Source organism: Triticum urartu, chromosome 5A (genome assembly GCF_056163025.1).
Source record: "Triticum urartu cultivar PI428250 chromosome 5A, HENAU_Tu73, whole genome shotgun sequence".
NCBI lineage: Eukaryota > Viridiplantae > Streptophyta > Magnoliopsida > Poales > Poaceae > Triticum > Triticum urartu.
Window position 1 is genome coordinate 42,276,002 of NC_141877.1, and position 24,079 is coordinate 42,300,080.

Sequence of the window (24,079 nt, forward strand, 5' to 3'; positions counted from 1 at the left end):
ATCAATACCATTTAGCATTCTTGCTTATCAGTTTGATTGACCTCTATTTCTTGTAAAGTGGTTGTGGCAGGAACAAGGGAATGATTTCTGTGGATACTACGTCTGCGAGTCCATCCGCCACACGACCTGTGAGCGGGGCGGGTACTCTGACGTACAATATGAAGTACGTAAATAAGAACATTCACAATTTTATTTTATTACCATCATTTGTATTGAGTTTCATTCATTCATATATATATATATGTATTGACCCCCTTCTTCAAATTAGATGTTTCGGAAGCGGGATGAACTCCTAGCACCAGCTCGCATGCGAGCAATTCAAGAGGAATTGGCGGCATTCTTTCTTGACCAAGTGATCGCTGAAGACGGAGAATACTATGTGGACCATGAGTCCGTATGATTATATTTGTAAGAGATAATTATTGTATATATGTAGCCGGTAGTGTCGGATAGATATACGAGAACTTGTTGTACGACCAATCTCTCGGAGAAGGAGAGGTGGTCGATATCACTTCTCTCTGTATGCATATATGTTCATTACGATCTTCTGTTTCCTTCGTTTGCTTACTAGCTAACTAGCGTGTCTAGTACTCTCTATAGGTATGTATAGTACATAGCGTCGACCAAGCACGGACGTAAGAGAGGACACTTCTCTCTATTAATTATAGCTAGCTAACACAATATATGAAACACCTAAATTAACCCCCCAAAACCCCCAACCCCCCTCCCCTTTCAAAAAAAAAACAAAAACCCCAGCCACAGAAATGCTGACGCGTGGATGCCTATTGGTCCCGATTGGTGCCACCAACTGGGACCAAAAGGTCTCCTGACTGGGCTCTGCGCACTGCCCACGTGGAGGCCCATCAGTCCCGGTTCTGGATTGAACCGGGACTAAAGGGTCGGGGCATTAGTACTGACACTTTAGTCCCGGTTCAGGAACCGGGACTAAAGGCCCTTACGAACCAGGACTATAGGCCCTTTTTCTACCAATGTTTTAACACCTCTGGAAGTGACGCATTGTAATTAAAATAGAAACAAAACATTAAGCCTTGAACAAACTCAAGGAAAGGATCTCGAAGCAAAATCAAAATTCTTTACTCACTAATTTTAGTCTATGCAAGACAATCAAGCCAAAAATCTGTCATTTTCTATTTTTCTCTATCAGGCTTCTGTTGGTATGTCTACGTGAACCAACAAACAACACATCTGACACAAGACTACTAGTGATTGGTTGCTAAAGAATGTAAATCATGATTCAGAAGCAAATTAATCTTTTTTATTACACTAAACCTCAATTATATAGCATGGAAGAGTTGCATGCTCTGCCACGCCCAGCTAGAGTTGGCGAGTCACCTTCTCATTGCATGCCCGTTGGGGGCTGATTTCGGGGCCGGGTTGAGTAGAAGATGCCTTCCGTGACCTCTGTCTGCAATCTGCCGGATGCGGCTTGCCTCAATGTCAATGTTTTATTAAGGTGCACAAAACAGGCCTAATTTTTTAATGTAAAGAGAGCTTATATTAGGCATAGCCAATCGCAGTATTACAATCAAGAAGTAAACGTACAGATAGGGACCGCGGTGACTGTAGAACCATGTCATCTTTTTCAGTTATCCTACCGAAATACTTCAAGGAGTCTGGAGCTTTCTTGTCACTGACCCACTAGTATTTGTTAAAACATGAAAACAAAGTTAATTTAATTGGATCATAGTACATTCACAAAAAAGGCAAACACCATATCAAATCACCGTGTAGTAGGTAATTTTTTATAACTTGCACAACAGTTGAATTGCAGCACGCAGGCTAATTCTTGGCACACCAGTAATATGAAAATTTAGCAAAGAATCAAGCACAAGTTTCCGTAATTTTATCCACAGTATCAACACCAAACATAACTTATTCTGCTGGGATTGGATGAAAACTCAGAAGTAAATAAACAACGCCACATTCCCTGCAAAAAAAATAAACAACACCACATGCTCTGCTATATGAATATCAAAATTATAATCAACTGAAGCTGAACTTTTAAGGCAACTACAATGGTTAATTCTTTCATTGTCCCAATCCGAAGAGGCTAGCTATGAAGACAACCACGAGAAACAAGTACCACTAATCCACTATATAGACGTTGGTATCCCAAAGATTGTTGTAAGTTGTAAAACTAGCCTTAGAGCTCACGCAGCAGAAAAACAACAATGAAACTCCTCATCTACAGGCCTAACTGCCACCAAGAATGTGTCACAAGATCCGCTAGACACAGCTATGAACAATCAGTACCCACAACAATCAACGTAAGCAGACCAAGATCAAACATTCTGGAGGACCAAGACGACCCGACCATACCAGCAGGCACATCGACAGGCGTGGGGACTGGGGAGTGTAAACAGTATGCGAGTTGACCGGTTGACGCACCCTGCGGTTCTGGACGATGGATCAGATGCGAAGGTCGTCGTCCTTGGTGGTGAGGCAATGTCGAGCATGGACTACTAGGTGTGGACGACGTCAGAGAGCAGCAAGCGGATCGGCTCCGACTGCTGCCCCGCCATGTTCTTGGTGGTGATGATGAGCAGGTGTGCTCCACCGCTCCAACTGGTACCGCACTATGACGTCGTCCGAGTCCGCTTGGTGGAGTAGCGCCGCCGTGGCCGGCGGACAGGAGGAAGCGGCCATGGTCGATGCAAGGCCACGGCGACCACCACCTGTAGATCCACCGCGTCACTCGAACCACTCGCAGTCGCATCGCCAAATTTGGGGAGAAGGGATAGTGGCAAAAAATATCGAGATTGCCCAGCTACTACCCATGCGGCATGGGGTTTATTTATTTATTATTTTTGTGTGAGTTGGAAGGGTCGTGCCGTTTTCCAAACAGCCCATCAACAAGGGGGAGGGGGCGGTGAAATCTTGGCTCGGTGGATGGGCTGGTGTGAGGAATTACTTATTCCTCACCCTAGGTTATAAATAGAGTTTGTATATATAAAATATATAGATAAATTCTTAAAGCATTAACATGTTTATATACTACATTAATATTTTTGTTAAAATTGTGAATATTTTTAAACCTATGTAAGGATTTATTAAAATATATAAAAAATTAAAAAATTATTAAAGCATGAACACTTTCATGTACTACATTAATATTTTTTTAAAACATTGAAAAATTATAAACTTACTGGTAAAACAGCTCGTGCTCTGCAACAAGAGAGAAAAATACCGCATGCTGGCTAATACAGTAACCATGAGTCATGACCCTAATAGATCCATTTCTTTATTTCAACATGACATCTCATGTGTGGTGCCGCTTATATATCCTCCTTCCCGCCGTCACCGACGGTGGCCTCAATGCTCACACAACAAACATGTCTGTGTGCTGCAATGGGAGTGAAAAATGTCCCACATGCTAATACAACAAGTATGACGAGAGTAAAAAAGAAACATCACACATCCCTAACCCAATAAGCATGGCTCAAGATCAACTCCCCCTCCACCTCCCATCCTCACACAAGTCCACTGATACCTAACTAGCTTCTTATCCTCCTTCCTTTTCCCACTGACTCTCTTTGTGTGCTTTTGTAACTACAATGAACATAAACACATTAAGAACTGAAGTATTAATTAAAAACCTATTGTCTATAATATTATCATGATATACATAAGTTGAAAAGCTTATGAAAAAATGATTTGTTGCAAATTAGTTTGCTACAAAAGAACTGAAGGAACAAACTAAGTATGATGAATCATGTTTATCTAATAAAATACTAGGTAAACATCGGTGATGGGATCTATCTAAACGATCAAAATAAGCATTAAAATGCTGTAAAAACTAAAAGGAAAATGTTTGGAACACACATGCTTTACTACATTGAATTTGGCGGATTTTTATTTTATTTTGTGGCAACGGGTGGAGAAATTAAAAGACCTAAAAATCTACAGAGAGGCAAATTAGGTACATGACTATATATGGATGTCAAAATTCAAATCGAAATTGCAATAGCAGATCCATTTTCACTACGATAATAATGTAACCATGCCAATATTGGCATTAGTTATCAAACCATTTTAAAAGATTAGATGAAGATTACAATACTATATGCAATCCACATACCAGCATTATGATATATTAAGTTTGCTCATATAATATAATTTTAGAAATAAGTGCAGATTGGTCTACTGAAAGTTGGCATGCATAAACTACAAAGAGAGGCCAACGTAAATGAATCAGTTCATTTGTTAGAGGAGTGCTTCTGCTTCGTGGCGAATGATGCTGCCACCACCTTCACTTTGAGCTCAGGAGCAAAGAAATTCTCCACCAGCTTGTGCATCCCCTTCAAGCGCTTTTGCAATTAGATTTGTATAAGATGAACAGTACCTAATAAACTTGACGAACCCTACTTTTCTGATCATGAAATTTTTGAATAAGTTGCACGTGGCAGCGGCGGTGGTCCCCGGTTGGTCTCATTTTCCGATTTACTCATGTGTTCGGGACTCCGGCCCCAGGCATCACCAACTTGTTTTGTCGCATGTTCTTATTTCCATGTCTACAAGATTGATGTGTGGATCATTTTATCTAAGAATGATTGAGTATGACAAGGTGAGAGGTAATAAGAAAGAGAAGGGAAGAAAATATAATTGTACCACAGAACCATAGAAGTGAGCAACAGGAGAACTGCTAAGACCGCCAATGCTATTTTCACTGCATATCTGCACCCCTTTCTACCTGCCCATGCAAACACATGTCAAAACTTTGATGTAACAACCAATTGGTCGTAAAATACATATGCAGATGCATTGGTGTCATTGCATTCTGTCACCATTATTTCACATGTGTGTTCTTTCAAGAAGAAACAACTGACTCCCATGTCGCTCGGGAGGGGCAACCCGGGAGATCCAATTTTGCCGCCTCCAAGTCTCCCTCTCAAGGAAGCCGCACGCCCCACCGTCACCGCTGGCGGTTGCCGCAGTGGTGGCTGGGATTTTCCCTTGGGCGTGGTGCTCTGTCCCAGCAGTGCGCTCTCTCTCACGGTGGCTTGTTGTTGAATAATTAGGCATTTTCCCGTTTAGTTTAATCCAGAAAAATAATAGATAAAACATGAATAGCAATATATTGATGAAACTAGAAACTAGCAACAATTCGTTGAGACTAGTCATGCAATCAAAATCATAAGAAAAATGCATCATATCCATGTCAATTGCTATTAGCAACAAACCAAATGCTAGCCCTAACAGTGAGGATAAGATGGCATACGGCGCAGTAGCAGAAGGTGCAGATGTCCCGATCGTCATGTCGCTGAAGAGGTCGTTGACGTCGGGGAAGAAGTCGTCGTTGGGGAACTCGTCGTCAGTGATGTCGCCGTTCGCAGCCACGATGAACAAGATTCCAGCAGTCGCGTAAGGACGCTCCCCAAAAACCTGAACGCCCCTCTCCCGTACCGGATCACAAGAGGCGGGGTTTCGGAGGCCTGCTGTCTCACTTCCCGGTGCACGCCAGGAAGAGAGATGGGAAAGAGATAGGCAGCTCAATGCTTTGGAATGAGACGAAAGGTTGTTGTGCTACTTGGAACAATAGAGGAGTGATCTCTTATATACGTGAGAAGAGTTGAAACTGGCCTTCATTAGTACTCCCTCCGTTTTTATTTAGTCTGCATATTAGGTTTGACCGAAGTCAAACTTTGCAAAGGTTGACCAAGTTTATAGAAAAATATATAAACATTTACCATAACAAATCTATATGATGTGAAACATCATTCAATAATGAATTTAGTGGTATTGATTTTTTATTGTATATGTTAATATTTTCGTTTATAAACTTAGTCAAAGTTTACAAAGCTTGACTTTGACCAAAGCTAATATGCGGACTAAATAAAAACGGAGGGAGTAGAAGAGAAATCGGTGCAATAAACACCATTAAACAGACGCACTAAAAACCATTAAGGAGAGAATAAACGAGCGCACTAAAAATCACATGAAGTGTTCAGTTTCTTCTCCCATTTATGCGTCAATTGTTTCAACTTTCTTCTCGCGTGATAAAACAGCGCATACACGTGGCATTGGTCAATTTTCCACACAACCTTGTCATGCATGGATGGGCCACATGAGCCTCTGGGATTTACTTTGAATTATTTTGGCACAAAATATGAATTATTATATGGGTTATGCCCAATAATTCCAACAATCCCCCACCAGATCCCAGAGGCACGTAAACTTGCCTACCATTCCAAAACATTGTTTATATACCGGTGTTTCGGTGGAGACTGTTAAGTTGAACTTCCACCTAGAACTCCACGCTACACTCGTTCACAACTTGAACAGTGGACTATGCCTTGCACTGCAAGTTTTGTGCAAACAAGTTTCACGTAAAAGCCTTGACCGATACTAGACCGCTGAAAACTTTCCCGCGGGTAGGAGCATATACGTCATACTCCGGGGCCTCTTCATGAGTTTTTAGAGAACACCCAACTCTCACAGACCGCGAAGTTTAACAGTCTAAGTCATATAGGTGTGTTCTTTCTAGATGTTCTGTAGGACAACATCTTTGCCTACCCAAGCCATGCAGAACACATTAAGATAAATATCAGCCTACCATACAGATTAGGAGAGAATTGCATCATGGCGGAGTGGATTTTTGTCAAATAAATATTCTCCTCTCAGTTATCCAATAGCTTGTCTCGCCAATTCTAATTCACGGGATCTCCGATCACAAAGAATGGGTTACCACCATGAACAACTTATGTAGTGGGTCTCAATCCCATCTCCTTTGATGCATTGTCTATCACATTTCGTGATAAACCCTTTGTGAAGGGATCTGCCAGATTCTTCGAGGTGTTTATATAGTCCAATGCTATAACTCCGGAGTTTCTCATGAACCTGACAGATTTCAGTCTCCTTCTCATGTGTCTTGATGACTTCTTATTATCCTTAGAACTGTTTACCTTGACGATCACTGTTTGATTATCACAGTTCGTTAGAAATAGCTGGTATTGGTTTTTCAACCACCGGCAAGTCCATCAAAAGTTCTCGAAGCCATTCTGCTTCAACTGTTGCCGTGTCTAATGCTATGAGTTCTGCTTCCGTTGTTGACCTTGTTAAGATGGTCTGCTTGCAAGACTTCTAGGAAAGAGCAGCACCACCAAGTGTAAACACATAACCACTTGTCACTTTAAGCTCATCAGCATCAGATATCCAATTTGCATCACTATAACCTTCAAGTACTCTTGGATACCCGGTATAGTGAAGCCCATAACTCGCAGTACCTTTCAGATAGCGCATTATTCTCTCAAGTGCATGCCAATGAACATCTCCCGGGTTTGAAACAAACCAGCTTAGTTTACTCACAGAAAACGAGATGTCAGGCCTCGTAGCACTAGCTAAATACATAAGCGAGCCAATGATTTGAGAATATCTCAATTGATCTTTTGTTTCTCCTTCGTTCTTTCGAATCAAAACACTCGGATCATAAGGTGTCGGAGAAGGTTTGCAATCTGAATATCCAAAGCGACCCAGAATCTTCTCCACATAGTGAGACTGCAAGAGAGTGATCCCACCATCACCACCTCTTAAAAGCTTGATATTCAAGATAACATCAGCTACTCCAAGGTCTTTCATCTCAAAGTTTTGATTCAGAAAATCATTCACTTCCTGAATGACCTTGAGATTTGTTCCAAATATAAGTATGTCATCAACATACAAACATAATATAACTCCTTCGCCCCCACCATGGCGATAGTACACACACTTGTCGGCTTCGTTTGCAACAAAGCCCGTAGATGTCAAAGTTCTTTCGAACTTCTCATGCCATTGCTTAGGTGCTTGTCTCAAACCATACAAAGATTTCAACAATTTACACACTTTTCCTTCATGACCATCTACTACAAAACCATCGGGTTGTTCCATGTAAATTTCCTCCTCCAACTCTCCATTTAGGAAAGTTGTCTTAACGTCCATTTCATGAACGAGAAGATTGTGTGAGGCAGCCAATGAGAGTAGTACTCGAATGGTGGTCAATCTGGCCACAGGCGCATAACTATCAAAGAAATCTTCACCTTCTTTTTGGGTATATCCCTTGGCTACAAGCCGCGCCTTGTACTTTTCATTTGTACCATTGGGGCTAAGTTTTTTCTTAAACACCCACTTACACCCTACAAGTTTACACCCATAAGGATGATCAGTGATCTCCCATGTCCTGTTAGCCATGATAGAATCCATCTCACTACGCATAGCTTCTTTCCCGTAGTCAGCATCAGAAGATGCATAAGCTTCTGAAATAGAAGTCGGAGTATCATTCACGAGGTACACAATGAAATATTCACCAAATGACTTTGCAGTCCTTTGTCTCTTGCTCCTTCTAGGAGCTTCATTGCCATCCTCCTCAGGAATATCTCTGTGTTTTTTCTCGGAATGTTCCAATGGAACAGTAGGTCCAGGAGTTGCCTCTGACCTCTGACTAGATGAGCTAGGCATATCCTTCATAGGAAAAATATCCTCAAAGAAAGTCGCATCATTCGACTCCATGATGGTACCAACATTTATGTCAAGTGCCTCAGATTTCACCACTAGAAATCTATAGCCAATGCTATGGAAAGCATAACCCAGGAAAACGCAATCAACTGTTTTTGGCCCAAGCTTACGCTTCTTAGTAATTGGTACATTGACCTTCGCCAAACAACCCCAAGTCCGTTAGTAGGAAAGTTTAAGCCTTTTCCTTTCCCATTCTTCAAACGGAGTAATCTCTTTATTCTTTGTGGGAACTCTATTTAGGACATGACTTGCAATCATCAAAGCCTCCCCCCACCATTCCTTGGAAAGTCCCGCTGTATCTAACATGGCATTAACCAAATCAGTTAGAGTTCGGTTCTTTCGTTCGGCAACCCCGTTTGACTGGGGGGGATAGGGAGGCGTCCTCTCATGTATTATACCATGTTCCTCACAAAATAAATTGAACTCGTTGGAAAAATACTCTCCACCGCGATCCGACCTAAGCCTTTTGATTTTTCGATCGAGTTGATTCTCTGCTTCGGCTTTATAGATTTTAAAGTAGTGCAAAGCCTCATCTTTTGTTTTCAATAAATATATCATGCAATATCTAGTAGAGTCATCGATTATAGTCATGAAATATCTTTTTCCACCTTTTGTCAACACACCATTCATCTCGCAAAGATTTGAATGTATGAGTTCAAGTGGTGCCAAATTCCTCGCCTCAACAGTCGTATGAGACTTGCGAGATTGCTATGCTTGTACACAAACTTGGCACTTAGAACCTTTGACAATTGTAAATTTCGGGATTAAACTCAAATTTGCTAGCCGCGTCATGACACCAAAGTTAATATGACAAAGTCGTGAATGCCAAACATTTTATTCGGTTTCACTGCAAACATGACTAATAACTTTAGTGCAAAAGTCTGACAAAGATAAGCGGAACAAGCCTCCGCTCTCATAGCCTTTCCCAACAAATTGTCCACACTTAGATACTACAACCTTATTGGACTCAAATACCAATTTATAACCATCTCGACACAAACGAGAACCGCTGACGAGATTTTTATTTATAGCATGGACATGCTGCACGTTCTTCAATCGCACGATCTTTCCCGAAGTAAACTTCAGATCGACCGTACCAACACCATGAACAGAAGCATGTGTCCCATTTCCCATCAGCAATGGTGTAGTTCTTGCGACCTGATAAGAAGAAAACATGTTTATGTCAGAACACATATGTACATTGGCACCGGTGTCAATCCACCAATCTGGAGAATGACATACTGAAATAATGGTAGGAAATTTACCATACCCGACATCTTTCATGTCAACATCGCCAATAACAACATTAGCGGTCTTGCTATTGTTCTCATTCTGACGCATGTCCCAGCGATCCTTGCAGGATGAAGCCCAATGTTCTTCACTGCCACATACATGCCACTTTCCTTTCTTCTTATAAGTATCCTTCTTCTTCTTGAAGTTGATAGGTTCTGGGGCTTTGTACTTGCCATCAAATTTTCCTTTGCCCGCATAATTATTTTTGTTCTTGGGTTTGTGGTTTTGGGAATTTCTCTTTTGTACCAAATTGGCACTAGTATTCCCCTCATAGAAACGAGCATGTGTGTCTTTTGCCCTCGCCTTCTCTTCCACATCAAGAGTGCCAATTAGATTGACAACAGTAAATTCTTGCCTCTTATGCTTCAGAGAGGTAGCAAAATTCCTCCATGAAGGTGGAATCTTGGCAATGATGCCTCCGGCAGTGAATTTGTCCGGTAACACACAATTGAGATCCTCAAGTTCTTTAGTGAGCGACTGAATCTCATGAGCCTGCTCAACAACGGAGCGGTCATCAGTCATCTTGTAGTCATGGTACTGTTTCATGATATACAACTCACTTCCTGCGTCTGCGACTCCAAACTTGGCTTCGAGCGCATCCCACATATCTTTACCGACCATGATGGTCATGAATGGATCGACAATATTGTCGCCAAGAACGCTCAAGACAGCACCTCTAAAGAGGGTGTCTGTAGCCTGGAAAGCTTGCTCCTGCTCAGCAGTCAGCTCTCCCTCTGGCTTGCCTTTAGAGGCGTGGAAACAGTTCATGGTGGTAAGCCAATGAACTGCCCTCGCACGCCACCTCTTATAGTTCACGCCCTCAAATGGTGCGGGCTTGAGAGTTGCAGCAAAAGCAATAGGAGAAAATTGCCTACACATATCAGGTTTTTGGATTGTTGAATAATTAGGCATTTTCCCGTTTAGTTTAATCCAGAAAAATAATGGATAAAACATGAATAGCAATATATTGATGAAACTAGAAACTAGCAACAATTCGTTGAGACTAGTCATGTAATCAAAATCATAAGCAAAATGCATCATATCCATGTCAATTGCTATTAGCAATAAACCAAATGCTAGCCCTAACAGTGAGGATAAGATGGCATACGGCGCAGTAGCAGAAGGTGCAGATGTCTCGATCGTCATGTCGCTGAAGAGGTCGTTGACGTCGGGGAAGAAGTCGTCATTGGGGAACTCGTCATCAGTGATGTCGCCGTTCGCAGCCACGATGAACAAGATTCCAGCAGTTGCGTAAGGACGCTCCCCAAAAACCTGATCGCCCCTCTCCCATACCGGATCACAAGAGGCGGGGTTTCGGAGGCCTGCTGTCTCACTTCCCGGTGCACGCCAGGAAGAGAGATGTGAAAGAGATAGGCGTCTCAATGCTTTGGAATGAAACGAAAGGTTGTTGTGCTACTTGGAACAATAGAGGAGCGACCTCTTATATACGTGAGAAGAGTTGAAACTGGCCTTCATTAGTAGAAGAGAAACCGGTGCAATAAACACCATTAAATAGACGCACTAAAAACCATTAAGGAGAGAAGAAACGAGCGCACTAAAACTCACACGAAGTGTTCAGTTTCTTCTTCCATTTATGCGTCAATTGTTTCAACTTTCTTCGCGCGTGATAAAACAGTGCATACACGTGGCATTGGTCAATTTTCCACACAACCTTGTCATGCATGGATGGGCCACATGAGCCTCTAGGATTTACTTTGAATTATTGGCACAAAATATGAATTATTATATGGGTTATGCCCAATAATTCCAACACTTGTTCCACAAATGACAGATCCATCTATCCTGTTAGTCCTGGTTGCAGTCAGGTCATTGCTGGCGGCTTCATGGCGACATCGAGGGAGATTAGTGGTAGGACGCTCAAGGATGAGGGACCTCCAGTTGTGGCATGTGATGGATCTTTGTCAAGGGCTCGAGTATGTGGGTTGTTTCTGGATCCATCTCTGGTAGACGGGACTAGACGGGGCTGTCCGGCCAGGTGGTAATCGATAGTGATGTGCTCCGCCATTGGTGTTGGTCTTTATGGTGACCACTCCGACCTTCGGTGACGGCCTCACTGTGGATTACTGTGGGTACTGAAAGGTCTTCCTGAGGTTCCTCCGCAGACCTGGTGGTTGATTTCGGCAAACAGATGAAAACTATCGACGACGGCATGCAGAGGGATGGTTGTGTAGCGTCAGGGGTCACACATTGCATGTAACTACCGGGATCGCGGAAGAGTGGTGGCGACAACACAAGTGTCGTCAATGATGGTGCCACTCGAGCACCCGGTCTCGAGCGCAAGGTGGAAGTCTAGGTTTGCTTATACCTGACAATGGCGGTGTTTTTACGTCATTACCTTGTTGAAGGTATTGCTCGGATTTGCTTGGATTGATTCTTCAAGGTGAAAACCTATATTCTGGCCTTGAGTGGTTGGATCCGGTGATGGCGATGATTGAGCATCGCCGCCTTCCTAAATGCGTTATTGTTGAAGAACATCGTTGACCGTGTGGTGCCATGAGATTCTTGGTGCAGATATGATCGTGGTTGCAGTTTCCGATCATGGATTTTGGTTGTGTGTGCATTCTAATTATACAAAGGTCAGGTGTGTGCTTTTTGTGTTTGTTTCTTCTTGACGCTTTATTTTAAGCTAATAAAATCCATCCTTTATTAAAAAATGTGTATTATTTCACATGTGTATGCTGCAGTGTTGGGTAGAACGTGGAGGCAAAGCATCTCGCTGGCAGGCGGCAGCGCTCAAGTGTGTGCCGATCATTATGGCGTTGAAGAGGTCATCCATGGATCCACCCATACCAGGCACTGGCTGAGCAATGCTAGACATACGAAGATATTCTAGGTAAGTTAACGGGCAGACTTATGTGGAGGATTACTATTGAACATAAGGGGAGCATGGGGCCGACCCTCCTGAAAATCAGAGGGGCAGGGATAATTAGCTAGAAGGATTTACGTAGAACTTTCGTAACTTCACGTAGGTGTAGAATTATTGGGCACTGGCTCACGTCCTCCTTGGTGCTCCTGCTGCATAGGTTTGCGTATACGAGCAGTTAGTGGAGCGAGAACTTGTTCGGCACCTTCATGCTCGACATCGCTAGGATTGCCTCCTCGCTGCCCCCGATGGCAGCAGCGCTTGGTTCGGCCAAATGTCGAAACTGCCGGCGCTCAACTCCGCCGCACTCACCTACCGTCGTGATGTCACAATACCCATAAGGGCCATACCACACACATCTATTGCACGCGGTCGAGGATCGCAACTGAAGTGTGACACACGCCGATGCGATGCCGTTCCAGATTAGCAGCTGGAACCTGTCGTGGCTGGTTAGTTGGTCACCACGTACCCCATGGGTGCCATGTGGCTGGAGACGGTGAAGACCATGCAGATATCCTCATCGCCGTCAAGTATCCCCATGTAGATGACCGCTGTTAGCACAGAGCAGCCGTAGAGCGACAAACCTCTGTCGAGGTATTGCATGGTATGTCAATATCTATGGCGAGGTCGCGAGGTAGTGATTAGAGATCGCCGTGTAGATGACGTCTCCGAGCCGAAGAGCGAGAAAGCACAATCGAGGTACAACACAACATCTATGGTGTCGAGGTAGGAATCGGAGATCACCGTGGCCGTGCCGGCACGGCGGAGCTGAAGAGCGAGAAACGTCCGTCAAGGTATCATACGGCATTGATGGTGAGGTAGGCATTGATGGAGTAGCACCACGATTGGGAGAGGCGGGGCGTCTCCTAGTCTTTAGGGCATCTCCAGCCGTTGGCCCTCTCAGGACACATAAAAATCGCCCCTTGGGGGCGAGCCGGCGATACAATCGGCGCTAGGGGTGGTTTTGCGTCCAGTCGTAGCCCCCAGCTCGTCTCCAGGCACCGAAATTGGCCCACTTTGCAGCCCAATTTCGGCGAATAAAGGGCCCATATGGGCGATAATAGGCCCATATTCGGCATGGTTTCGCCGTGTCTCAGCGTTCAATTATCAACACAATTATTTTCTTATCACATATTTCATCACAGAAAAATCAAATACTTCAACAAAATAGTACAACAACAAATAGTTCAATACAAATTATATAGATCAACAAATAAAAATTCGTATTTCATCACACGGCGTCCCCCTTGAGCCTCCATAGGTGCTCAATCAGATCTTTCTACAGTTGATGATGCACCTGTGGGTCTCGGATCTCCTGACGCATACTGAGATAGGCAGTCCAAGTTGCCGGTAGCTGGTGATCAACTTCGGCTAGAGGACCCTGCCTGTAGTATGGTTCAGTGTCAAACACTGGGTCTTCTTGCTCGCTCTCGATGATCATGTTGTGCAAGATGACACAGCAAGTCATAATCTCCCACATTTGATCTTTGGACCAGGTCTGAGCGGGGTATCGAACAACAGCAAATCGAGATTGGAGCACACCAAATGCCCGCTCGACATCCTTCCTGCAAGCCTCCTGAAGCTTCGCAAACCAGGCGTTCTTGCCTCCTGCCACAGGGTTTGAGATCGTCTTCACAAATGTCGACCATCTCGGATAGATGCTGTCAGCTAGATAGTACCCCTTGTTGTATTGGTGCCCATTGATCTCGAAGTTCACCGGAGGAGAATGGCCCTCAACGAGCTTGGCAAAAACAGGAGAGCACTGCAGCACGTTGATGTCATTGTGAGTTCCTGGCATACCAAAGAAGGAGTGCCAAATCTAGAGGTCCTGTGTGGCTACCGCCTCAAGCACCACACTGCAACCGCCTTTGGCGCCTTTGTACATCCCCTGCCAACCAAATGGGCAATTCTTCCATTTCCAATGCATGTAGTCGATGCTTCCAAGCATCCCAGCAAATCCTCTTGCTGCATTCTGGGCTAGGATCCGAGCAGTGTCTTCCGCATTGGGTGTTCTCAAGTATTGTGGCCCAAACACTGCCACCACTGCCCGACAGAACTTGTAGAAACACTCTATGCTGGTGGACTCGGCCATGCGCCCATAGTCGTCGAGTGAATCACTGGGAGCTCCATATGCAAGCATCCTCATCGCTGTCATGCACTTCTGGATGGAGGTGCATCCATCTTGCACTTGAAGTAGTTGTCGAACTCCCGGATGGAATTCACAATCCTGAGGAAGAGCTTTCGGCTCATCCGATAACGGCGCCGAATTGTTCTCTCGCCATGAAGTGGAGCATCGACGAAGTAGTCGGAGTAGAGCATGCAGTAGCCTTGGAGACGATGCCGGTTCTTTGCTTTCACCCGCCCCGACGCCGAGCCACCTCGCTGCGGCTTTTCATTGCTCGCCAGCAGCTGGGCGAGGGCGGCGAGCACCATGAGATGCTCTTCTTCCTGGACGTCGGCCGCGGCTTCCTCCTCCAGCAGCGCGGCGAGCTCTTCCTCCTCATCCGAGTCCATCGCCGAGATAGGCAAAACGCCGAACACCTTGCGCTCGGTGGGCGTGTACCCGCCGTTAACCGCGCCTCCGCGGCCGGAAACGGCGGCCGGAAACGCCCAGCTGCTGTGGGAGGGGCTGCCGCGGCGAAGCGCTGCTATTTTCCGGCGGGGAATGGCTATCTAGCGGAGTAGGGAGGTGGCCGTCGCCGGGATATAGCTAGTGGTGGCCGGTGGCGAGGGGGGTGCAAGGCGAGTCGGGGGAAGAAAACCTTGACTTTTCCCCTGTCGGTGTGGGCCAGGCGTGCTTTTCCCTAGCGCCGGAGCCCCCAAATGCTCCCCAGCGCGCCGGGTTCGGCCTGTGACCGCCGGGCGGAAAAAAGGTCCGAACCGGCGATTTTCGGCGTCCTGGGGGCGCGACTGGGCCGTTTTTTCGGCGCCGGCGCCGAAAATTTGGCCTGGGGGGCCTGCTGGGGGCGCGGCTGGAGATGCCCTTATGGGCGCTGGATACATGCATGAGTTTGTTTAGGAAACAATGCTTGGTCAAATAGCAATGTGGGAAACGTGTGACCAAAAAGGACGTACGGGAGCCCTGCTCCAGTGCTCCCCCCTAACCTAATTTCGGAGGGGTATTTTTGTCCCCGCGAATTTGTTTTTTTCCTGGCCCGCCGCAGCCCAGATCCAAGCCCTGTCTAACCCTGTATAACCCAGAACGTGTACGTATAGTACCCTGGTCCGAAAAAAAACATCACACGACCCCACGTCCACATAAGACCTGCCGAATCCAATCATTCACGCGAGCAGCTCCATCAATCTCGCGAGCATTGACGCAGCTCCATAAGTCACGTAGTAGATCTCCAGCGGCGGCTATCTCGTCGCCGGCGATCTCGTCGGACAGCGGGCGCGACAACGTCGTGAATCTCCAACGAGCGCGCACAGGTACCACATCCCGCGTCCCCGCTCTAGTCTCGCTCGCGGCAACATCGAACGAACTGCCGCCGCTAGTGGTAGTGGTTAACCTAGCCGGGCGGGTAACCTAGCTACCCAGCGGCGCATGCGATTGTTGATCTTGTTCCGGTAGTGCTGCTCCTCGTGATCTGGGTTCACGTAGCGTCGGTTGCCGTCGGCTGTGCGCACCACCGGTATCGTTATTTGATGTGGCGGCTAACCTAGGTATCCGGCAGCAGAGGTAATCACAGATCAAGCTAGGTTTTGAGATCGTGCAGTTCCTCGCGATTGAAAGTGATCACGACAGGTGTTGTGGCCATCTTCCTTACTAAGTTGGGCAGATCTGAACGGCCTCGGTTGCGGTTGTTTACATAACATCCGTGATCGTGTGCTATGTGTTTTATATTTCATCATTGATAATGTTTGCACATGTGATGATACATAATATTGGTTGTAGGAAATGGCGGACGAGGAGTTAACTGATATCATGGTAGACATGGAGTTCGGAGAACTGATGAAAGACTGGATAGAAGATTGGTCAGATGATGAAAATTCAGATCGTGAAGATCGGTCAGAGAATGGGAACAAATGGGACGATCTTAATGTGAGTGGCATTGTCATGTTGTAATTTTTTGGTGGCATCCGACAACATTAAATCTTTGTGTTGAAAATTTATAGATCGATGAGCTTGATGATGATCAGGAAAACAACTCGGAGCTCTCGAATGAAGATTACATTAGTCAGGTACGTAAGTGAAAAATTTTGTTGGCATGCAAATTGAATTTCTTCTGGAATATTATATGATAAGTAATTATGTATTTGTGTTGTATTTTTCAGTTCATTTCCAAATGTCATAATGCGTACGACTATTACGGTGAATCCGACGCGGAGACAGGCCTTAACGACGAATCATTAGATGCACCTGGTTCTCGGGAGTCCGAGTCGTCAGTCATCCTGAGTGAGGTATGTGTGTAATCAATGTTCTATGGAAGTAAGTAATGTTAAACCTTAGAAATCTATTTTCATGGCTGTGGTTTGATTGTGTAGGTGACACAAGATGATGGGGCAAAGAATGTCCAAGATACTGCCAGTGCAGATGATAAGAGGGATATGTTCATGCAGATAATGGAAATGACCTTTACGTCTCACGATGTTGTGTATGATTTCTACAACAGCTATGCTAGAGATAATGGTTTCAGCATTAGAAAGAATAAGGTCAGGTATAGCAAAACAGAGTCACGTCATATGCGTTATAGGCGGTTTGTTTGTTCAAGACAAGGGAAACATGACAGCAAGTTGCTAACCAAGGAAGGACACAGCCGTAGGCTCAGAGCCGAGACACGCTGCTTTTGCGAAGCGCACCTGACCGTCAAGCTTGACCAAAAGCGTGGGGTTTGGTATGTTGAAAGTTTTGAGGACAAGCATAGCCATATGTTGGCAGGACCGGACGAGGTACCTTTTCTTTGGTCCCATAGAAAAATCAAAGAGTACCAGAAGCATGAGATAATGTCCATGGGAGCTGCAGGGATTAGAATTCACGACATGATGGATTGCTTCATTAGCAAACATGTATGGTACGGCGGTGTTGGTTTTACCAGGCGTGAAATATACAACCTTTGCGCCAAGGAGAAGAGGAAGCTGCTTTCAAAAGGTGATGCTGCCACAACCATAGGCATCATGGCCAGTAGGAAACAGAGGGATCCTAGCTTTTTTTCAAGTACAGGCTAGATAAGGAAGGACATTTGAATAGGATGTTCTGGTGCGACTCCCAGTCTCGTCATGACTATGAGGACTTCGGCGACGTGCTTGTATTTGACAGCACGTACAAGATGAACCGCTATGGTATGCCATTCATACCTTTTGTTGGTCTTAACAATCACCGAAAGACCACTGTTTTTGGTTGTGCCATAGTTTCGGACGAGACCGAGGAGACATACGTGTGGATTCTGCAGACTTTTTTGAGGTCCATGTGTCAAAAGATGCCTAAGAGTGTTATCACAGACGCTGACGCTGCGATGATCAAGGCAATTCGCGAAGTCTGCCAGACGTGTGGCACCGTATATGTACGTGGCACATAGAGAAAAATATGAAGATTCACCTTAGTCACAGGTCCTTGAAGGAGTTCCGAACTCTTCTGTACTACAGCACGTCCACGACAACGATTGAGGAGAGATGGCACGCATTTTCCAAAAAATGGCAGTCGGAAAAAACTGTAACATGGTTGAGGCGGATGTATAAGAAGAGGAGACTGTGGGCCGCGGCATATCTAACTGAGGAGTTTTGGCTTGGCATGAAAAGCAACCAGCGGAGTGAAAGCCTGAACTCATGCCTTCACCTCCACCTAGACGGTGAAATGACCCTGGTGGATATGATTTTGCACTATGAGAACGTCATTGTGCGTATCCGTGAAAACGAGGCGCGAGATGACTGCACGGCCTCACAGAGTTTACCGGTGCCAGTTACTAGCTCGAGGGAACTTGAGATAGCTGCTTCTCACGTCTTCACTCTAGCAAACTTCTATATGTTCCAAGATGATCTTAGAAAAATTGACGGCATGGAGATTGTAGAAATTAAGCTGGGAGACGGATCACAGCAGTACATCGTGGCCTGGAAGAATAACCGGAAGCGCCGTTTTTGGGTGGAGTATACACCAGTAAATTCCGCAGAAACTATAAGGTGCAGCTGCAGAAGAATGATTCGAAAAGGTCTACCTTGCAAGCACATATTCCATGTACTAAAGCACTTGAACATATCTGAAATACCAAAGTGTTTAGTTCTTATTCGGTTCACGAAAGAAGCAAGGTTGGGACTGCCCGCGAGGCACACAAGCGATCTATTGGGATTTGGTTGGACTGGGGCCGGGGAAAGAATGAAATATAGCCAGGTCAGTGTGTGAGCGTCTGAAGCTATGCATGCGGCATGCAAACACCCTGCTTTGTGGGATCAGTTACAGGAGAGTTTGAAGGTTGTGATAGCTAAGAGTCATGAGTATGATCTTCTATAGGAAAATTTGTTGAAGCAAACAAATGACATCAGTAAGTGTGCAGTTGAATATGTGGACGATGGTGAAGGCAACATGATTGAGGTTAAAGATCCTATGAAAGTGTCAAGCAAAGGTGCAACAAAGGCAGATGAGAGCCGCCCTGTCTCGAAAAATGGTAGACCACTCTCTTTTGATGAGTTGAAAACCCGGTGCGGCGCTTGCAAATTGGTAGGACACACTAGACGTAGCAAGAAATGCAAACAAAATCAGAAGTAAGTGTTTGTATGCATTGTGGATTATTAAAGTTTGTATCATTCATTAACTTAGCTTGTCTTCTATCAGGTGCAGAAAAGTGGAGAAGGAACAAGAGTAGAACACTTGCTTCAATTATTTACTGTGTTAATCGGCCGGCTCATACTTCGGCTAAGGTAGCTGTAGGCGCTTGTGTTTCTTTGGTTTGGAGGCTTTGGCCCCTTGATTGTATCCTTAGTGTATTAGCAGACGAGATCCCAGTCTTTGTTTAGATAAAGTAAGATGTTTCCCTGTAAACAAAAATCAAAAAAATTCTTTACTGTGTAATGACCGGGGCTGTGTAATGACCGGGGCGGGAGGTAGAAAGAATATTATTGTACATTTCCCCTGCCCACGTCCTAAATGCCATTAAATAAGTAACTGTACCACTCTCCTCCCCACCACACACTCACCCACCTCCCACGGGCGCCGGTTCGAACTCCCCTCTTATCCCCACCTACAGTAGATCGAGAATACCCTCGCCGGCGACCGCTGCAGCCGCCTCCATGGAGAGAAGCCTCGGCTGGCAGAGAGCGATGATGGACCTCGCCGACGATGACGAGGGGTGGCGCGCGCAGTTGACGGAGGTGTGCGGCTGGTTCCCCAGCACGGAGATGATTTTTCGAGTAGATGATTTTTCATATAAAAAACTTTTTCATCCGAGTTAGTATGCAAAAGTTATGCCCATTTTTACAAATTCTCGAGAGATTTTGCAAATGAAGTCGAAATTCATATTTGCAAATTTTCCCAACAAGTAGACCACATATCACATGGGAAACTTATTTTCTTTTATTTTTTTGACATTTTCATCATTTTCTTTTATTTTTTTAAAAACTGAAAAGGCGATCCACCGGGGGGGTGCATTCGGTGGAAGTGGTGGCCAAGTTACTAATGGCGCACCGTGGCATGGTGCGCCATTACTAGTTCAACTAGTAATGGCAACTAGTAATGGCGCACCACTCCCACGGTGCGCCATTAGTAGTTTTGACAAAAAATTTTAAAAAAAATTACTAATGGCACACCGTGGATGTGGTGCGCCATTACTAGTTCAACTAGTAATGGCGCACCACTCCCACGGTGCGCCATTAGTAGTTTTGAAAAAAATAAAAAAAATTTACTAATGGCGCACCCGCGGATGTGGTGCGCCATTAGTATTTGGACACTAATGGCGTACCAACACATGGTGCGCCATTAGTATATAGTAATGGCGCACCACATGTCTGGTGCGCCATTAGTGTCAATTCCATCTATAGCCCTTTTTCTAGTAGTGTTAGATCGAGAATACCCTCGCCGGCGACCGCTGCAGCCGCCTCCATGGAGAGAAGCCTCGGCTGGCAGAGAGCGATGATGGACCTCGCCGACGATGACGAGGGGTGGCGCGCGCAGTTGACGGAGGTGTGCGGCTGGTTCCCCAGCACGGAGATGTTGGTCAACCACGCACGTGACCTCGTCAAAGTCCTCACCGACGCCGAGAGGAAGCGCGCCTTCCCCGACGACCGCGGCGTCCCGCCGGCTGTCCTACTCGTGTGGGCAATGCGAGAGGCCACGCTGAGCGACTCCCCTGTTCAGCGCACAAGGTGGTGGATGTACCCCTCCGCCACCATGACGCTGCGGCCAGATTTAGCACGCGTCGCATCGAGGGCGGACCGCGTCGACGTCGAGCTCGCTGTCCCTGCGCCCGTCAGCCCGGACTACCAGGTCCGCCATGTGTCGAAGCCAGTGCTGCCGTTGGACCATGAGGAGGGCAAGGAGGACGCTGTGCAGATGGTAGCGCCGGTCGCCGTCGAGGGTGGCAAGACAATGCCCATCGACGTCGAGCTCCTTCCCCTCCTCCCTGACATACTGAAGGTGGAAGAAGAGGAGGTGGCTCAGGATCAGGTGGCGCAGCTGTCCAACAGAACGGTGGTCAAGAAGAAGGCTTCTCCGTGTGTGGTGCGCTGCTCACGCCGCCTCAAATTTCTGAAGAAGTGAAGATGGGCACAGTTGCTGAAGGAGGAGGAAGATGCTGATTATCTTAAGTTAGGTATGCTGTTATATGTTTCAGCATATAAGTTAACATTATTTTGGGTTTGATGTTGGTTAGGTATGCTTTTATATGTAAGCATATAAGTTATGCAATCGGTACGGTTTGATTGTGTTCTTTGTGGCTGAAGAACTGAATATCTACTGCTCACCCTAAGTGCCAAGTTCAGTTAAATTTCTGAATATTGAATATGTATTGTTGCTTTGCTTCAGTGTTGCATGGAAGCTGCTAGATGTTGCTCCTATGTTGCAACAAGACAATGAACTAGTCTGCTACATAAATCAGTAGTGTTGCTAGGTGATGTGCCCATGTGCATCACATACCAAATATAGAACATGCCAAAAGTGCATTGTCTGTTAAATAAAGGACATGCCAAAAGTGCATTGTCTGCCAAATATAGAACATGCCAAAAGTGCACTGTCTACCAATCATGATGGCCCCATGTTATTTATGCTGCAATCTCTATTACACTTTGCACGTAAACTGAATAGCAAATAATTTAGCATCATTTCATCATGTCAATTACAATGATGTCAATAACTTTATGAACAATCTACTTGCTAACTATGACAGCAATCATAATGGCAAGCAGGCCAAGATACAGAAGACCTCCAAATCCTACCCTATAGAGAAATATCGCCTTGTGCATCTTAACCATTGCCCTCTTTTCTTTCTCATTCCTTTTAATTTCAACTTCATATTCTGTAATCTTAGTCTCCAGTTTCTTGTTCTTCATGGCAAGATACTTAATGACTGACTTTGCTTTGCTATCCCACTCCCCATCAACCCATTCAACATACTCAAAAGTGATATCATCCTAAATAAATCATGAGCAATTCAAGTCATTTTATAAGTGAACTTGTCGCTGCAAGCGTTAAACACCGAACTTTTTTGCAGCTTGACCGCAATAGCAGTACTAGTTTGAAGATCATGCTCAGTAGACTAACCTCAAACACGCATCCCCCGAGTGCGCTGCCAAAATTGTCTGCATCTATGCAGACACGACCACTAGGAGTTTCTTGATGACCACATAGATGGAGTTTGTCATGGCCATAGGTGATGAATTATGGGCGATAATGCTGGGATGTAAAGAACAACGGTAAAGAACTTACCTTTTTGCCACCAAAGTGTAGGACTGAAGAAACCCTAGCCGTGGGTTCTCCCGGCCCGCCGCCGCCCACGAAACCCCCGTCCCCTGTTCCACTAGATCCGCCGCCGATGCCTCCTGTGCCACTGAATCCGGCCCACCTGCTTCCAGGGCCCAGGGTTCGACCTAACTTGCGGTCGCCACCGCTCTTCTCGCCGCAGCCGCCGCCGCCCGACGTCCAGCTCGCTGTCATGCTTTCGCCGTCGAGATTTGGAGGCGCAAATAGAGAGGGAGGGCTAGGGATTTGGAAAGGGAAACGAGAAAAGGGGAAAGATCGATGTGAACCTAGCAAAATGGGCTGGTGTAGCGCTGCCGGGAAGATAGCCCACCTGTGGGGCCCCTCACGTGGTTAGATGGGCCGTGCCTGGCATTATGGTGAGTACAGAAAAAGTTAATTATACATATAATAAAAAACGACGGGTTTGTAAAACAAACTAGAAAAACATGATGCCTGATAACACGCGATAGAGCCAATGAGCTGACATGACTAATTTTGATGAGTGTAATATTACATTTTGGCTCGATATATTTACTTACCTACCATGACTAATTTTCATAATAATGTGATGAGGGGAAATTACTAGGAGATTATGCAAGATGATAACGTGCAGATAGCTAAGGCAGAATGCTAAGATTGGTAGAGTTTAAAAAAAAGTTAAGATTGTGAAAATTTTAATATGAAACTTACGAGAGCAGTTGAAGAGAAAAATAGACTATTATAAAAAAAATTGGAGAAGGAGAAAAATATTAAGCAAGAACACTTGATAAGTGAAGCCGTGAAAAATACAGTTATGAAAAATTGGAGAACGAGAAAAATATTAAGCACGAACAATTGATAAGTGAAGCCAAAACTTTATTGGTACGACCAAATTGTCTTCTCCGAGCGAATTTTATGACCGAATTGTCTTGTATGAGCGAATTGTCTGACAGACACATACACATGCATGTGCCCTGTTTATTACATAAAAATTATAGAACCCCTAAGATAATCATGCCGTCGAAACCTTCGACCGGACTAAATCCAAACCACTAAAACTTCAATCTTGCATGCCGCATGAATTCTTCAGGCGCCTTTTCCTTGCGATTTCGCGAATTTTGTTCTTCACACACTCCATCGAGTTTGAAGGTGACATAATCAACTCTGCGACGAAACGTCTTCTCCTTGCGTCAACGGTGGCCTGCAAAAAATGACAGAAAGGTTATATGAACCGAAGTTGCTACACCACCATAGTAGCTAGTCTACAAACGAAAATAATAGCATACCTGTGTAAATTGGCGGGTGATTCGGTCCCCGTCCCAATGTTCTAGACATTCTGTGACAAAAAGGCCACAAGAGTTCCTGGTACATATGCAAACATTAGCGGTGGGAAATACAAACATGTGTGTTGTTGTTTGATTGTGCATGATGTCCTATTAACTCACCCATCCTCTTGCTGGGGTATGTCATACTCCTTGATAGGCCACTTACTTACATCCGGATATTTCCCTGGTGTAATAAGATTTGCCTGACGC

General features: G+C 45.2%; 1 protein-coding gene and 1 pseudogene across 1 annotated transcript; one reads left to right on the forward strand and one right to left on the reverse strand.

The window, feature by feature from the left end:
• Positions 1-9,641: 9,641 nt before the first annotated feature.
• On the reverse strand, positions 9,642-10,728 carry LOC147967845 (uncharacterized). The gene is made up of 2 exons (XM_087522568.1): positions 9,779-10,728; positions 9,642-9,666 (listed from the first exon to the last, which is right to left on the reverse strand). The coding sequence occupies exons 1-2, from the start codon at positions 10,711-10,713 to the stop codon at positions 9,642-9,644; spliced, it is 960 nt and encodes a 319-aa protein (XP_087378694.1). The 5' UTR covers positions 10,714-10,728.
• A 6,640-nt stretch (positions 10,729-17,368) lies between these two features.
• LOC147967846 (protein FAR1-RELATED SEQUENCE 5-like) lies at positions 17,369-19,382 on the forward strand (annotated as a pseudogene).
• Positions 19,383-24,079: the final 4,697 nt, after the last annotated feature.

Bases quoted from the DNA above. Each gene is read 5' to 3' on its own strand.
- LOC147967845 (XM_087522568.1), bottom strand. From the start codon at position 10,713: ATGCCTAATTATTCAACAATCCAAAAACCTGATATGTGTAGGCAATTT. The intron at 9,667-9,778 runs GTATGGTAAATT...TCTTCTTATCAG, and splicing joins GTTGACATGAAAGATGTCGG to GTCGCAAGAACTACACCATT.